Source organism: Micropterus salmoides, unplaced genomic scaffold (genome assembly GCF_014851395.1).
Source record: "Micropterus salmoides isolate LMB-PRFRI ecotype aquatic unplaced genomic scaffold, ASM1485139v1 Ms_hic_scaffold_2, whole genome shotgun sequence".
NCBI classification, from domain to species: domain Eukaryota; kingdom Metazoa; phylum Chordata; class Actinopteri; order Centrarchiformes; family Centrarchidae; genus Micropterus; species Micropterus salmoides.
The window spans coordinates 44,291,043-44,307,272 of record NW_024041150.1 but is presented as its reverse complement, the minus strand read 5'-3'; the positions used below and the strand labels follow the sequence as shown (position 1 = coordinate 44,307,272).

General features: G+C 40.2%; 1 protein-coding gene and 2 non-coding genes across 4 annotated transcripts; 2 read left to right on the top strand and 1 right to left on the bottom strand.

Annotated features, from left to right (window-relative positions):
* The first annotated feature begins 622 nt into the window (after positions 1-622).
* Positions 623-11,725, top strand: LOC119911597. Of its 2 annotated transcripts, XM_038730509.1 has the most exons (13): positions 623-866; positions 2,465-2,744; positions 2,860-2,915; positions 4,491-4,697; positions 5,244-5,330; positions 5,908-6,069; positions 6,170-6,214; positions 7,232-7,243; positions 7,438-7,515; positions 7,811-7,895; positions 8,264-8,381; positions 8,588-8,726; positions 9,700-11,725. In XM_038730509.1, the coding sequence occupies exons 1-13, from the start codon at positions 791-793 to the stop codon at positions 9,837-9,839; spliced, it is 1,485 nt and encodes a 494-aa protein (XP_038586437.1). In that variant the 5' UTR covers positions 623-790; the 3' UTR covers positions 9,840-11,725. The 2 variants fall into 2 exon arrangements, with proteins under 2 accessions (XP_038586437.1, XP_038586438.1); XM_038730510.1 differs by lacking the exon at positions 7,232-7,243.
* A 226-nt stretch (positions 11,726-11,951) lies between these two features.
* On the bottom strand, positions 11,952-12,070 carry LOC119913824. Its single transcript, XR_005446659.1, has one exon. It is a non-coding gene; the product is annotated as a 5S ribosomal RNA (ribosomal RNA).
* Positions 12,071-13,336: 1,266 nt separating this feature from the next.
* LOC119913708 lies at positions 13,337-13,455 on the top strand. The gene has a single exon (XR_005446611.1). It is a non-coding gene; the product is annotated as a 5S ribosomal RNA (ribosomal RNA).
* Positions 13,456-16,230: the final 2,775 nt, after the last annotated feature.

Sequence of the window (16,230 nt, the reverse complement as noted above, 5' to 3'; positions counted from 1 at the left end):
TGTAGGGAGGATATATTGTTTGAAATATTGTTATCATTAAACAGAATAAGTAGTCTGGGGATTTATGTTCAGTTTCTATGGGTCCCAGCACACATTGGTATCCAAGGGAACGAGATGGCAGACACATTATCTAAAAATGGGTTGAAAGTACCAGTTAGCAAAGACGAGATCAAAGCATATGTAAGGAGCAAAATTAAGATGCAGTGGCAGAGTTTATGGGATAATGGAAATAAAGGAAGACATTTATACAAGATTCAGCAGAAAGTGGGGGAGGAAAAGGACACTGGGGAAGAGCAGGAGAGAACAGTGTCAATTTAGCAGAATTAGACTTGGTCACACAAAGTTAAATGCATCTCTGCGCCTTGTTGGAAAACATCCATCTGGAAATTGTGAGGCATGCAGCCAACCAGAAACTGTGGAGCATGTGCTGTTAGAGTGCAATAAATACTCAAACCAAAGGCTGGCTTTGAGAAATGGACTGGAACACTCTGGAAAGATGGTGCTTAAACACATCTCATCTTTTTTACAACAAACTGAACACAAGGATTTAGACAGATGTAACTAAGATACAGTAGGTGGCGATAATGCTCCATCTGGTTGCAAGTCGCCAGTACAAAGAAGAAGAAGAAGTAGAAGTAGGTGGTGGTCTGGTGGCATGCACCTAAACAAGTTGGTTGCATGCGCCATGAACTCAGAGAAAGAAGGCTCGTGCTTTGGGTTGTATATAAACAGTAAACGCCGTGTGCCTCCCGGCTTGCTTACATGATCTGCATCCTCTTTAACTTTGAAAATGATGCCAGCTGGATTTAGCTTCCTCGGCAGCTGGTTTCTGCACCTTTTCATCAGCGTCATTCACCCAGCGTCAGGTCAGTATGTTCACATGTGAAATACGGAAAAATATTTGGTTATGGTTAGGAAAACATCGTCGTTTGGGTGTAATCACAGAATCTGATACGTCACACATTTTGGTGTTTCACCGGCGTCAACGCAACACTGCATCAGCACAAACATCAACAATAGTTTCACTTTCAGAATCAGCAGCCCACGTGACTCCAGAGAGTAACTTTAGGTCAGCGGCTGGTAACAGGACTGTTTATTGACTTGTTTTAAATAAAATAGAGCGTCACTAATAGATCATTTATATCCCGAATTATTGAGAAGATTGTTTTATATGTGGAAAGGCTTAAAGTGGATTCTCTACCGTGTACGTTGTTTTCCTGGCAAACATACTAGGATTTCCCCAAATATCCCAACATGTAGATTTCCAAGAAGGGCATTCAGGACACTTATGGACACCAGCTATTGGAGTTATCAAGCTCTGTGTGTTTTGCTTTCCGTTTTACTGGAAGTTGCCTCAGTTGTGTTTATGAGCGAGTTCCACTGCTTCTCAAGCTTTTTCAGCTCAAAACCCCGAAAAATAAATCTGGTGTCTCCCTGGCTCCCAAATTTACAAAATAAAATGTATAAATTTTCACATTAAAGTTAACAAAAACAACCACCGTCTCACCCTTTCTCCACTTTTATTTTCTTATGCCCTCCAGTCATCACCAATCTCACCAGTGATCTTTACTCTGGGCTCAGGTTTTGAAAGTGCCATTCTGAGGTCATGCTGAGCATTTAGTCTGTCTCCGAGTTGGTTTTTCAGGTACATGAGAGTCAAAAAACCTGATTCAGTATGTTGAGCTGTATAGAATCAACACATCTTGAAGGATTCTTCTTTGCAAAGTAAAAATAAATGTTTGAACTTTCTCAAATACAGCGAGTGTTTTGTTCAATTTATTCATTTTTAAACCCTCATTACTGAGCGCTTCCCCGCATATAACACAGTGACGCATCTATAAACTCGTCCTTGTACTTTAGTTTAAATATAGATGCGTCACTGTGTAATATGCGGGGAAGTGCTCAGTAATGAGGGTTTAAACATCATAGCATCGACAGTGACAGATCACAGATTACAGACATAAAAATTCTGTATGAAAGTGGACAGAAGATCAAGTTAGGGAGAAGAGACAGAGAGAAACCCTCACAGCTGAACAGACAAGTGTAGCAAAAAGAACGCTCACATTACTGACATTATTTTACTCCACTAAAAGAGGGCCTGCGACCCATTTTGGGTCCCGACCCCAAGTTTGGGAAACATGGATGTATGCTAATTGTTTATATGTTCTGTGGATGATTCAGACTAGAGCCGAATAGGTTTGTAGATTTAAGCAGAAAATTTACAAAACACCATTTTGATAGTTGTTTAATTATGCTGGTGTTCCAGCATCTCAGAAGTGTTTTGGTCCTAAATTAAAGTTAAAACAAGCAATTTAAAGACGCGACAATGGGCTCTGGAAATTTTTACTCTATTTTATGACATTTTCTCAATATAACAATAAAAAAAGATTAAATGAAAATGATTGTTATTAATAATTGTAATTTCTCTAATTCAGTCGTATCCTCTTCTGGTTCGTCCCTCTAGGTAAGCCTCTACAGACCGGCTCATATTGGCGAATATCTGCAGTTCTCGGCAAAGATGTCATTCTCCCGTGTCACCTCACCACGTCTGTCGACCCCTCTCCTTTCCTGGCGGTGGAGTGGTCCCGGGTAGATGGTGTGTCCCCACTTACGGTTCATGTTCTCCGCAACGGCAAAGAGCTTGTGAAGGAGAAGGCGCCAGAGTACCTCGGGAGAACGGACATAATGGAGGACGGTTCCCTGAAGTTGCTCGGTGTCAAACGGTGGGACAACGGCACCTACAGGTAAGTGATGGATATTATATAGATTTTTTTTAGGGTGAGTTTACCCTTTTATTGTGATTTTTTCCCCTGTGAATCAGTAAATTCTCCCGTTATCTTGTTCATCATGCTAATCCAGGTGTGTCCTTCTGCGAGGATCGTCTGTGGAGGACATATTTGTCTCGCTCACCGTTGGTAAGATAACAATAGTCTGCAGCTGTGCTAGCGGCTCTGTGATGCTGCACTGAAGCACAGATTTGCACAAATGCAAACATGCTGATGTTTAGCAGGTTTGATTTACCATGTCAGTTTAGCATGTTAGCATGCTAACGTAAACTAATTATCAGTAAACACAAAGTGCAGACGAGGCTGATGCATGCAGGTATCTGGTCGTAAACCAAAGTGTTGGACACTTTGTTTGACCTGATGGTGGCGCTAGATGAAAGTCAGAGGATCACCAAAGAGGAATTTATACTTTGAGCTCAGTCTCAATTTAAACGCTCTCGTTAGTCTTTGTTGTCTTAAAGTGAACGCACTTATTCACAATACTGGTAGCAGGAAATGGACCCCACACAGCAGAGGAGGCTTACAGAGACAATCCAGCTTCAGTTAGACCTCAGAAACGAGGTCACAGCTGGAGGTGTGTGCGACTCGTCCTAGTTATCTAGTCTAAACAACACACGGCCTCTAGATCTCCCGCCTGGTTCCACACAACATCATGTAGCCTTCCTGATTAGACCATTCGAGATGTCTCCATTTCACAGACAGAGGCCTCGCTAACTGAGGTCAGAGAGCCGTTATTATCTATGATCTAAAAATAATTTGCCATGCTGTAGTTGGATTGTAGGAAACTTTTTTAATTTAAAGGGAATCGAACGTGTCAAGGAAACGCACTTACTGTGATTGATAAGGTCAACTATGTATTTAGAGGCTATACTCGTTACATTGGGTTTACTTTAACCTACTTAGCTGCAAACTAAGTGGAAGTCTTCACTTATGAAGCAATAAGATGTTAAGTTTAGATATGCAGAGTTTGCGTTTGTAGGCAAGCCAGTAACAACGGCTCTGATTGGCTGATCACTGCCATCTGTCAGGCGTTCAGTGTGTTTTACTGTAATGTTAAACCAGAGGATAACTGGGCCTGTTTTGGGTTCAGTAGCGGGGGCGTTCCCGAGCCGAGGCTGGTTGGAGCAGATGATAAACCCAGATTGACGCCCAATGAGAGCAAGTTGTGTTGGGTATTTCTGTGTAAACCGTCCTTATTCCCTCTTTTCAGCCTCAAATTCATCCACAGTTTGATTCTTTCTTCTTCACACACGTGCAACCAGCTGACAACAACAGTCTGCCTCCACGTTTGTTTATGTCTGAAATCACGTTTGATCCTGCGTCTTGACTGAATCGTCAGGTGTTTCTGTGTTCTTAAGATTAAAATATAAAAAATCAGTTAATTCTGTCGTTATTTCTGTGGTACCCCTCGTTTTCAAAATCGGTTAAGATTTAAAACCCTCTAGTGTGCACCAGGAACTCACAGCATTTTAACACCTTATTATTATTATTATTATTAATTCTACTAATATCACAAAAACAGAACAGCCAAAAGAGAAAATATTTCAGACCGGACCAACATCCAGACAAACGACTAAATAAGAGCTGCGCATATCAGATAAAAAAATTATTACCAAGTGCAATAGAAATAATGCACCTGCTAAATTATCGTTGATCATGAGACCACAGCAGAGATACTGTAGTGACGTGTGCGTTTGTCTCCAGCTGAGGTGGCCGAGGTGAAAATATCTGTCCGTCGCACTTCAGCCAACGAGCTGTTTGTCGTCTGTGAGTCCAGCGGCTGGAGCCCCGAGCCGGTGGTTTCTCTGCTGGACGCCGACGGAAGCGTCCTGGCTGCTCAGACGGAGTCATCAGTCCGACCAGATGACCTCCACTCCGTCAGGGCGCTCGTTAATGTGGCAGCAGCTAAAGGTAATTGCACCCTAACTGCTCGTGTTTTTTTTGTCCTGTTTGTTTTTATTTTCCTTTTTCATAAATAAACGATGAAATGAGATTTACAGAGAGGATCACTCGCACCGATTGAATGATGTCTGTCAGATTATGAGTTGTTGTCCTGAACGAGGTTTTAATTTGTCATTTCTGTGAGCTAAGAGGGTCTGAAGTTTGAGTCTCATTTCCATTTGTTATATAATCACACAGTAAGTTTAGAAAGCGCAAGTCCCATAATGCTTTGGGGGATGTTGCCATGGATTCAGTGAGTTCGCTGTGAGCTACAACTGGAGCCTTGTTTTATTTAAGCCTATATTTGTTTACATTTTGGCAAATTGGCGCCGTTAAGTGTGCGAAATTAGCTGTTAGCACTTCCTGTTAGCAGCATGGATGTACAGTCAGCTGTCACTGGATGACTGTGATACGGAAGAAAACTTAAAAACATGATGATTCACAGCCAGTTATTAGTAGCCTTTTTTTCTGATTTGTAAGTGGATTTAACCCTTCTCGTGTTTTTTCTTATAACCGCAGCACTAACAGGAAATGGTACCGTGATCTGTAGAGTGGAACTACCTGAAATGAGCCTGGCAAACGAGAACAAGATTTATATCACAGGTAAATATCCTAATTTACCTGTTTTTACTGATTTTTGGAAGAAGAAGATCACTATTGGAAGAAGTATTCACATCCTTCACTTAGTGAAAGTACAATACATTAACTATAAAAAATACTCCAAGCAAGTACAAGTCCTGCATTAAAAATGTTACTTAAATAAAAGTACATAAGTATAATCAGTAAAATGAATTTGAAGTATCAGATATAATGTACAAAAAAACATTTCAGTGTTTAGTTTACTTTATATACAAAGTTCTGAATCTAAATCTGTTTTCAGTTTGTGGACTTACGGACTTTTGTGAAATATTGAAAGTTTAGACAAGAAATAAGACGTCTGAAACATGACGAGGAGACACAGCTACACACTGATCTTCCATGCCAGCGGGTTTCTAAATGTTTTAAAGGGAGCTGTGTGAATTCTGTTAAATATCCTCAAGTGATGTCACTTGGAGTCGGCGTTGGTTTGGACTAAAGACTACAAGTTAAAAAATGACATATCTCTGTACTTTTACTTGAATTAACGGCGTCTTCAAGCTGCAGGAGTAAGCGTCACGTCATCCTGTCTTGCTGTTTTTAGATGAGTTCGATCCCTTCGACCCAGGACTTGGTTGTAATTTCGTGATGGTCTTCGCCATCGTGCTGGTTGCCGTAAATACAGCTGTCATGCTCTTTGCGTTTCCTGTATGGATGATCGAGAAGCTGCGATCTTCACTGCGTTCTTCGCTGCGGCGTCTGACAGGTCGGTTTTATAGCGAGTCAGGTGGCAGCGTGGAGGATACAGTGATGGTAGTTATCAGAGGAAGGAAACTCAACTCTTCTGTGTGTTTTTCTTGTTTCAGAGTTCAGCTTCGATCTGGTCACTCAGCAGAGAGACGGAGAACAAGGTCATCTTTGTTTTCATGTCACATTTCACTTCTTTCAAAAAGTGGTTTTTAATACATGTTGCTGCTGTTGGAGGTCAAACCACCACAGACTCTGGATGTTGGAAAAAACTCAGGCTCTGATCCCTGAAAACAGCAAGATGAGGCGCTCACACAGTCTGTTCGCCCACGACATACCATGCACTTAATTAAAACAGTAACTTCATAGTCCATGTGGTGGGAAAATAGCTTAAGCTAGCATTTTAAAACAGTAGTGGGCAAATATGTAGACAACAAACACGGTATCAACAAACAAATTAAATAAGGCTGGATTAAGACATTTCTAGTGGCTCTTCCACGCCTGTAGCGCCCCCCTGAGGGTAAAAACTCAAAGTGCACACAGAGGATCCCTTGTAATTCCACCATATCATTAGTTTAATATAAGTAAAATCATTTCACTTCCTCTGCAGACAAACTCTCTGTGTGACTTTCTTCACAGTGTAGTCAGTATACTCTGAAGTAAAGATATTTAAAACGTTTTCCAGTGTCTGTGGCGAGGACGCAGTTTATCAGGGCGCCTGTTCGGGCCCATACTGTCGAGCTGTACTATGAGAAATCAGCTGTTCTCTGTTCATATTAAGAAACTTGTGTGATCATGTTTTTCTCCAGTTCAGAAACATTTCTGAGGCCAGACATGTTTTATCTTTTGAAATAAACATGTCCAGGCTTCTAATTATCTTTATACTCTTATACTCCAGTGCTGTCAACTGTAAATACACTTTACTTAAGAATTCACTTCACAGAAATGTGTTTTACTCGAATGAAGTGTCATATTATTAAAATAATTTGAAACCTATGCTTCTATAATACAGAACTTAGTCATAATTGTATCATAAAGATTACGTTCCTGTGTGAAATGCATATATTTTAATAGAATTAACTGTTAGCAGTTCCTGTTCCTGAACTTACTGATCAAAAACATGTGCAGAAAACAAGACGGTGACTAAAACTGCTGTTTTTTGTTTGTTTGTTTATTTGCAGAGACATACACAGGTAAGCACTGTTTATATTCAGTTGCCTATAAATTACAGAATGAAAGACTCATTTAAACCAGGCATCAAAATGTTTCAGTTGTTCTGGGAAAGAAATGGTAGAAACAGACGAGGACGGTGTCGTCAGGTGTCGTAAACTTCACTGAGAGACGGAGATGAACAGGACTGATGGTGTCTGTCCTCTGTGTGTTTCAGAGTACGACGACCTCACCGAGGTGGAAACAACGGGAGCTTCTGAAGAGACGGCGAGCGCAAACCAGCTGCTCAGCAGAGGTCGGTTCACAAAAAGCCACGTTCATCTCAGAGTCACAACTCAGTCAGATCTCACAGACATGAAACACATATTGAATCAATCACTGCCACTTCATTGTATCTGATGTCCACCCAGAACAAACCTGATTGATGGTCATAAAGGATATTTCAACTTAATTACAACAGGTCAAATATTTAGTTCTTATATTGAATTTTAATGCATTTATTTTCAACTCTTAGTCCCGTACCATAATTATGATATAGATATTCTTCTGTTCTCTTTGTGCTCATAGTCTTGTGTCGGATCCTGTTTCAGGTATTGAAGCCTCCCACCAGCTGGCAGAGAGTGACCTGAATGAGATGAAGAGGTACAAAGAGGACATCAGCAGCGTGGGAAAAATGTAATAACATAAAACTTGTGCAATTTGTCTTTGTTTGTTTTTAAACATCCACAGTATTCTGTCAGATCAATGATGGCTGTAACTTTTATTCATTTCATTTAGCTCTTCGTAGTCGTTTTGTGTGTCTCTGTGGTCATTTTGTGTCTCTTCAGGGTCATATTAAGTCTCTTTGTAGTCATTTCGTTTCTCCTTGCGCTTGTTTTTGCGTCTGTCTATGGTTATTTTGAGTCTCTTTTTGGGTTGTTTTGTAACTACTGTACTGGTTTAAATAGCTGCTAATTGTGCTGTCTTAATGTTGTACACAGTCTAACCTTTGATAACAGAGACACTCTTAAAGTCACGTTGACGGTTGCTGTGGTCTCTTGCAGGCTTAGCGTCCACCCGGCCCTGATCGCCGGCATAATCTCCAGACAGTCTCGGGCTGGAACCAAACTGGGCGCCAACGGCTATGGAAAGTTCGACAAAAACTGCTTCGGCCTCATGCAGGTGTGTCTGTGTGATTTAGTTGGTTATAGTTTGAGATGCTTCAGTTTTCTTTATTTATTGATGTTTTGACCTTGTAGACTATGGAGGGGGCTGCGGTTAAACAATGTTTGGGAACCATAAAAACACAAAACATCTAGTTTGTGATGAGACAGACGTGTAGCGTGTTGGATTCAGGATTGATTGGTTAAGTTGTCCCATTGGTGCAGATCAATAAGCATTACCACGCGGTGAAAGGAAACCCGTTCAGCAGAGAGCACCTGGACCAGGGAGTCACCTTCTTCATCCAGCTCATCAAGACCATGAAGAGGACGAAGCAGGACTGGAGCAAAGAGCAGCAGCTGAAAGGTAAAGACACGGAGGACGGACTGATCCTCTCCTCACTTTGTGGGCGCTCATGAATTTTGTAATCATTTTGGGTTTTAGTAGTTACAAAACAATCACAAAATTAAGATCTTTAATCGAGTTTCAGTCCACAGAGGGGATTCAGACTGGAACGTCAGACTTGCACTAGTTTTCCATTAGTTTTAATAATTAAAGTTACAAATGTGTTTTAGATTGCTGTTAAAAGAAATTTCACTTTCTTACAACCTGGATGTTATTTTCATACTCCTGGCTGTCCGTTATTCTTCATTGTGAGACAATTGAAGACCATTTAAAGCTACTTAACTTGGTGTCATGAAACTCAATTAATCCCTAAATTTGTTATTTGTTCCTTTTTTTTAAAAAAAAAATTACCAATCATATCCTAAAGTATTAAACTGTGACTCCACATGTCACATACTGATTTTAGTAGTGTTAAATTGGTGAATTCATATGCTCACATTACTAATAACAGTTAAGGACACCAATTAAAAAAACAAAATAATGAGGAAAGTAAATTTTAAGTATAAGACAGATAAAAGAAAAATTCAAAACGTAGTAAAACCCTCTTTCTCTTGGAGAGTTGGTTGTCTGTACAGTAAATATGAAGCTGCAGCTTTTTAGCTTAGCATAAATACTGGAAATGGGGGGGAAACAGCTCGCCTGGCTCTGTGCAAAGTAAACTTAAAACCTCAAAAAAAGTACTGGTCCCAGTCATGAAATAGTCCATTACATAACCACCTGTAACCGGTGGTTTAATACTTTGTACGGCTGCTGGCTGTAGCTGAGTGACAGGAAGGTGAAGCGTTTTTCCCAAAATACCAACTTGGGAAATGTAGGATTGATGGAGCAGCAGTGGTCGAGGCAGATTACCTGCTGTGTGTTGAGGGGCGTCTGGTTCACAGAGAAGTTTGTGTTGTGGCTTTACATACCTGAACTTCTCTGTCTGTATTTTCAGGTGCGTTGGCGTGCTACATCGCAGGTGAGGAGAGGGTCATCCCTTTGACGTACGAGGAGGTGGACAGAGTGACACCTCAAGGGGACTTCGCCAATGACGTGGTCGCCAGAGCGCAGTGGTTCGCCAAGAACGGCTTCTAGATGTTTCTAAATAATTTTCCCTTTCCTCCTGTTCTTGTATGTAAGGACAGTTTCGGTTATCAGCTCGTCTTCCTTACGTTCATGAACCTCCAACACATTCTCACTTCCAACTTTTCACATACTTGTTGAAGACCCCTTGGCGTCGTTTTTGAATATGTAGGACTCCGGTTCAAGTGGACAATAATAAATGTCCAATGTTCGGTTAGACTTTCAAAAAATAGTGTGTGAGTGGTTAACGTTGTGAAACGTTTGTTTAGGTTTAGGAAAAGATCATGGTTTGGGTTAAAATGACAACATTACGTAACGTAGCTAAAAACATTTAATGATTTTTAGTTTCAAAGCAGGAAAGAAACACCGGGCTCCTGGTCAAAGTCCGGCGTTCACCCCAATCTGTCTACCACAACCACGTCTTTAATCTGACTTTTGCGTTAATATCCTACACCTACGTTTACACCATAAATTACACTACAGGGCTTCACTCACTACGTTTAACTATGACTCTCAGGGGCTCCCCAGTGTGTTACAAACTGATGCCAACGAGTCTTCGCCATGCGTCCAGATGTGACGACTTGGGAGTGAGAACCGGTTGGAACCTCCTAAGTGTCACTTATTTACTGTGAAGGAGTTTTCACACAAGTCCGCGATGCCTTTATCACAAGATCAGACTGTCCACCTGAACTACTCAGTCTGAGATCAGCTGAACTGTGGCGTGTGGTGAGCGCCAGAATGACTGCCAAGCTTGTTTACTGGCTGCATTTACTCAAACGCACCACCGATCAGAATGAGACATCCAAAAACTTTGTCTTTGCATTAGTTTACAGTTTTAGAAAAACAGTATTTAGCTATTTAAAAGCCAGAAAGTATTCATTTTAGTTGGTAGTGTTGCACTGGAGTGTTTATCTCAAAGATGGACTGATATTTATCACTTAGTCAAACAAAACTCATAAAAATATTTAAGTTAAGCTTTAAATGTCCTCCATTACTATTTCTACTTTAAACTAGTAAGAATGGACAGTATTTAAAACGGGGTTGCATCTTCTTTTCATTATTTATTAATCTGCCCTCTTGTTTTCTCGATGAATTGATTTACATTTTGGTTTGTAAAATGCAAACATAACGTCCTTAAGTCCAAGCTGACGTCTTGAGATGTCTTGTTTTGTCTGACCAACAAAGAGATTCAGTGTGGGAATTAAAACGGAGAAAATCAGAAACAACGTCCTGTTAATTGATTAGATATTCGACAAAATTTTATGAACTAGTTTGATAATCGATTTGTCTTTGGTCATTTTTTATAATTGAAGAAATTCAGCTTTTCAGAGGAGAATATTTGCTGGTGAACTTTGTGTTTTGTTCTGTCAGATGGACAAAAGAAACATTTTTAACAGTTTAAACTGTGACGTTGTTGACTGACATTTTAAAAACCAAGCCACTCATTAAGAAACTAATTGGCAGATTAATTGATAATGAAAATAACTGTTAATTGAAGCCCCAGACTGAACACACCTTACGTTATCAGCCTCGTTGTTTAGTTGTTGATCAGCTTGTTTGAAATGCAGAAGATTTATTTTAGCTCCAGTTTAACTATGATGACTTTGTTTCCAGAGAAATACATTTATTGAATATTATGTTACATTTCAGTGTTTTATGAAAAAGTTTTACATGTGTGAACATGTTTCATGGTCAGTAGCAGATGAAGGATGAATTATTTTCCGTTTTAATTGTTTTATCTATGTTGTTACAGTAACTCCACCTACTGCAGGTTAAATATCTCGTTGACGGATAAAAACCGTCCACCACAGAATTATCTCAGATTTCCGTTTTTAAAGTTAATCTACAACAACAACAAAAAAAGTCATCTCAAAAATAAAACATAACTTGCAAACAAATTATTGGTCTGTCACTTTTTTGCTGCCTGGGAATACCAGGTGCTGTAAGCTTTTTAATTGGACTATTGCTGGATCATTATCACTGATACATTATGTCAGCACAGACAAATTATTTACATATAATTACAAAATATATAATTCAAAGAAGTCCAGGTAGAAGCTGCTGTGTTTTTCAAAGCTCTGTCTCACTGAAGCAGCAGCTCTGCTGTTCCTGAAGAAGTGAAAAAGCTTACAGCACCTGGTATTCCCAGGCGGTCTCCCATCCAAGTACTAACCAGGCCCGACCCTGCTTAGCTTCCGAGATCGGACGAGATCGGGCGTGTTCAGGGTGGTATGGCCGTAAGCCAGAGAAACTGCCACAAAAAGCCTCTTTATAGATGTTGATCACCATCATGAAAATTCACAAGTGTTAACGTAGACTAGTAGAGGTATTTCTGTCATAATTTTAGTAACACTACACAATATATTCTGTATATATTTTGGTGAATTAAGGATTCATTTCAACTAAACCAGCGTTGGTGATTGTTGAAAGAGTGAAAAGACAAACAAAGCTTTACTTTGTTTCTGTCCAGTTTTAATGAAGCGTGTCGTCTGATGATGAGGTTATATGAATATAACCTATATATAAATATATGAATAAGGACCGCTTAAACAGAACAACATTATTGCTTATTTACTGTGAAGGAGTTTTTACCCAGATTCGGGGTGCCTGTATCACGAGATCAGACATGCCTGCCTGCAGCAGGGTGGGTAGTAACTTGTTACAAGTAACGCAAAGTTGCAAAATAAATAAAGTAAAATAAGGCATTGACACCTTTTCACGTTCCTTTTTAAAACTGTAGCCTACTTTTACTCTTTAATTTCATTGGGGTAGTAATCAACTTTTAATTTCGCTACAGTTTCCATTCACACCTTCACCAGTCTGTAATCTGTATTTTGCTTCATTAACCGTAATGAGTTGTCATCCAGGCTCTGTGGTGTTAGGCAGATCAGCCCTGGTCTCGGGCGCTTCTCACAGTCACAAAGCTGGACAGATGCAAACATTTACAAAATCAGGGAAACACTTTCTCAGTTTAAGGCTTTATTGTTCTACTAATACAAATTAAATCCAGTGAGCACTCACTATGGCAATGGTGGCCTGTTGGAAAGCAGCCTGCCCCACTACTGGCACTGACATGGTGAACATAATACAGACAGCAGAGATGAGAGCAACAGCACCACAGAGTCAAAGCCAGCAGAGTGCAAAGCACCAGTTTAAACTTTACGGTAAGACTGATGATGACATGGCTTATTTAGTTATCTACTCAAGGGCTCAGCTGAAGAGATTTCTTTACTTTAGCAGAGTTAGAGAGGAGTTTCTAGTTTTGAAAATGTATTTTAACGGCTCATTTAGTTACGTACTCTACTTGCATAAAACTCAAGAATACAGGAGCATGTCATCAGTGTTAGCTTTGAAGACAGCTTCAAAACTAACACTGGTCAAAACTAAATTTGTGACTTGCTCTCTGGTGTAGTTTGAGTGGCTGGTTTGTCCAACTGATAGTTTCTCTGTATGTAAATGAACACGGGTGTTACTGATCTATAAAGAGGCTTTTTGTGGCAGTTTCTCTCGCTTACGGCCATACCACCCTGAACACGCCCGATCTCGTCCGATCTCGGAAGCTAAGCAGGGTCGGGCCTGGTTAGTACTTGGATGGGAGACCGCCTGGGAATACCAGGTGCTGTAAGCTTTTTCATTGGACTAGTACTGGATCATCATCACTGATACGTTATTATGTCAGCACAGACAAATTATTTACATATAATTACAAATGATACAATTCAAAGTCCAGGTAGAAGCTGCTGTGTCTCCACTGAAGCAGCAGCAGCTCTGCTGTTCCTGAAGAGAAGTGAAGACACCAATGTTCATTTATATATAGCCAAACATTTGCCAAAAATCTAGTTAATGCCAGAACTAAAAGTAAATTTGGAAAACAAACAATTTAATTCAAAACAAAAATGTTGGCAGAGCACACAAGTGGGACAACCTCTTTCTTTGAACTTGAAAATCAAACATTCTCTGGCGTGCAAATATATCTGTGGTAATTGAATGTAATGCTGCAGATTAAACTTTCTTAAATGTGTAACTTCTTAACTAAACAGATGTGGTGGTGTTTAAATACACTAATGCAACAAACTTTGCATTTCTGTACAACATACATCTGTATCTGTCACGGTAAGTGGTGTGGTGAAGCAGGTTGGAGGACCCAAACGCATGACACGAAGGCTAGCAGGTGCAGTTCAGTGAAGGGGTTTTAATATAAACAAAAGGTGAGCACACTTACAAACTGAGTGGCTGAAGACAGAGTCCAAAAACAAAGGTTGTCCAACAGAAATCCAAAATGAGCAGGGAAACAGGAAGACACGACGAGTGAGGCTGACTACACAAGAAACACACACTGCAACACTGGGTGACAACATACAATGACCCAACAAAGACAAGACAGAAACACCAGGCATATATACACAGGGACTAACGAGCAGGGCGGGAGCAACACAGGTGAAGGACATGAGATTAACGAGGCAGGCAGAGAGAGAGACAGTGAACAGAGAGACTGACATGCAGGCAGAGTGACAACCGGGGGAACAGACGGAACACAGGTTACTGAACACAAACCAGACCAGAGTGAACACTTAACATGAACTAAGGTACAGGACTGGGAACAAGGACAAAGAACTAAAACGCAGGAACAAGAGTTAAGGCAGTGACTAAGAAACCATATAACAAGTAGACTACCAAACCAATATCAAAACAACACAGGACTACGAGCTAGAACACCAGACAAGACATAAACACTAAGGACAAGGAAACAAGAAGAACAGGTAAACGGAAGGACACCAGAAACAAATGGCAAAAACTACAACTCATGACAGTATCTGACTAATCAGACATGTTTAGAGTCACAGTTCTGGCCTGAGTTGCAAACATTGCAGGCCCATGTGTTGCATTTCACACACTTTAACTACATTTTGTTTGGAATACGGTATGAAAATGGCTCCACATAGATGAGGCCAAAAGAGATGTCAGCAGCTAACGTCAAAATCGTTAGCTGAACTTCTGATTGATTTGTTCTTCAACTTCACCTGCCTGACTGCCTTTAACATTATGTCAGGTGGTGTTCTGTCATTTTCTGTCTTCTGTTGATAATTTTCTTCCTTCCTTCAAAAACACATTCTTCCTTGCAATTACAAATTAATTACAAGCTTATTTGTTTTTTACCCTTGTTGCCTAACTAAATTAATAACTATACGATGTAGTGTGTGTGTTTGTGTGTGTGTGTGTTTGTATCTACTAACATACTACATGTCTGCGGTATAAGACCGTAAATACTCTGTCATGAAGTCAGTCTTGTCCAGGCGTATGGCTGCTGCTGTAAACTACAGTGTTTAATATTCTATTTACAGTATCATTTAATACTTGTGTCAGAGGTAATTACACAGTTTCACAAAGTTTTTTGAGCATGTTCTATGTGTTTACTTGTACTGGGGCAAGTAATCACATGTGACGACTTGCCCCAAACTGACATGAGTGCTAATGTTGGCTAAATCTCAAGGTTAGCTAAACATAGCACTTAAGCTGAAGTATCAAAAGACACGTTATTGTTTCCTCTACTTTGTGCAAAGTTCAAAATCATTTTGAACATTCATACTTAATAAAGTTGGAATACATAAAATGTAAAGTGCAAATGTTTTACTTTTGAGGCAAAAAAAATAATAAAATTGTGCTCACCTCAGATTAGAGTGACCTTGACCACATGTGAACAGGAAGTTGAACATAGAAAAAGAAGTCACACAAAATAGCTATTTGATTTTTGTCATAGAGCCTCTAGTGTTGGAGTTATGAGCAGTGTGACAACTTACACATGAGAAAAGTTACCCCGTTCACCCCTACAGTAGTTTAAGCAAGAAACGGGTCAACTATCAAAATCATTTTCAAAATCAAAATATCAGTTTATAAATCAGCTCTTTTTCACTTTAAAGTCTGCATCAGCCCCCAAAAGCCCATATGGTCGGGCTCTACAGGATTTACACTGATCAACACCTGAACACATCCTCCATCATACAGGATTTACACCACATGACTGCAACAATGCTTTCCTGGACCACAATATCAATACATGTCCAATACATCTCACTGTTACAGCCCTCCTTCACTTAAAAACTTGATGACAACCCGCTTGAGCTCCTCCCGCTTCTCCCTCCTGCTGTTGCACGAGTTTAGGTTCACAGTCCCGCTCCCAGTGACAGAAGACGAAGCGATGGTAACAATGAATGACCAATGCAACAACAGCTCTGTGCTTTTCCCACGCACACCATCGCCGGGTTTCCAGGCAGAAAAACACCAACAAACAGTTAGATCAATAAAGCATAAACGCAAAGCTAAGAATATTACCTGTGGATGGTGAATAGGGGATCCACTCTCTGGAAACTTCCTTACCCCTTGAACCCCATCACGGCCTGAGGCA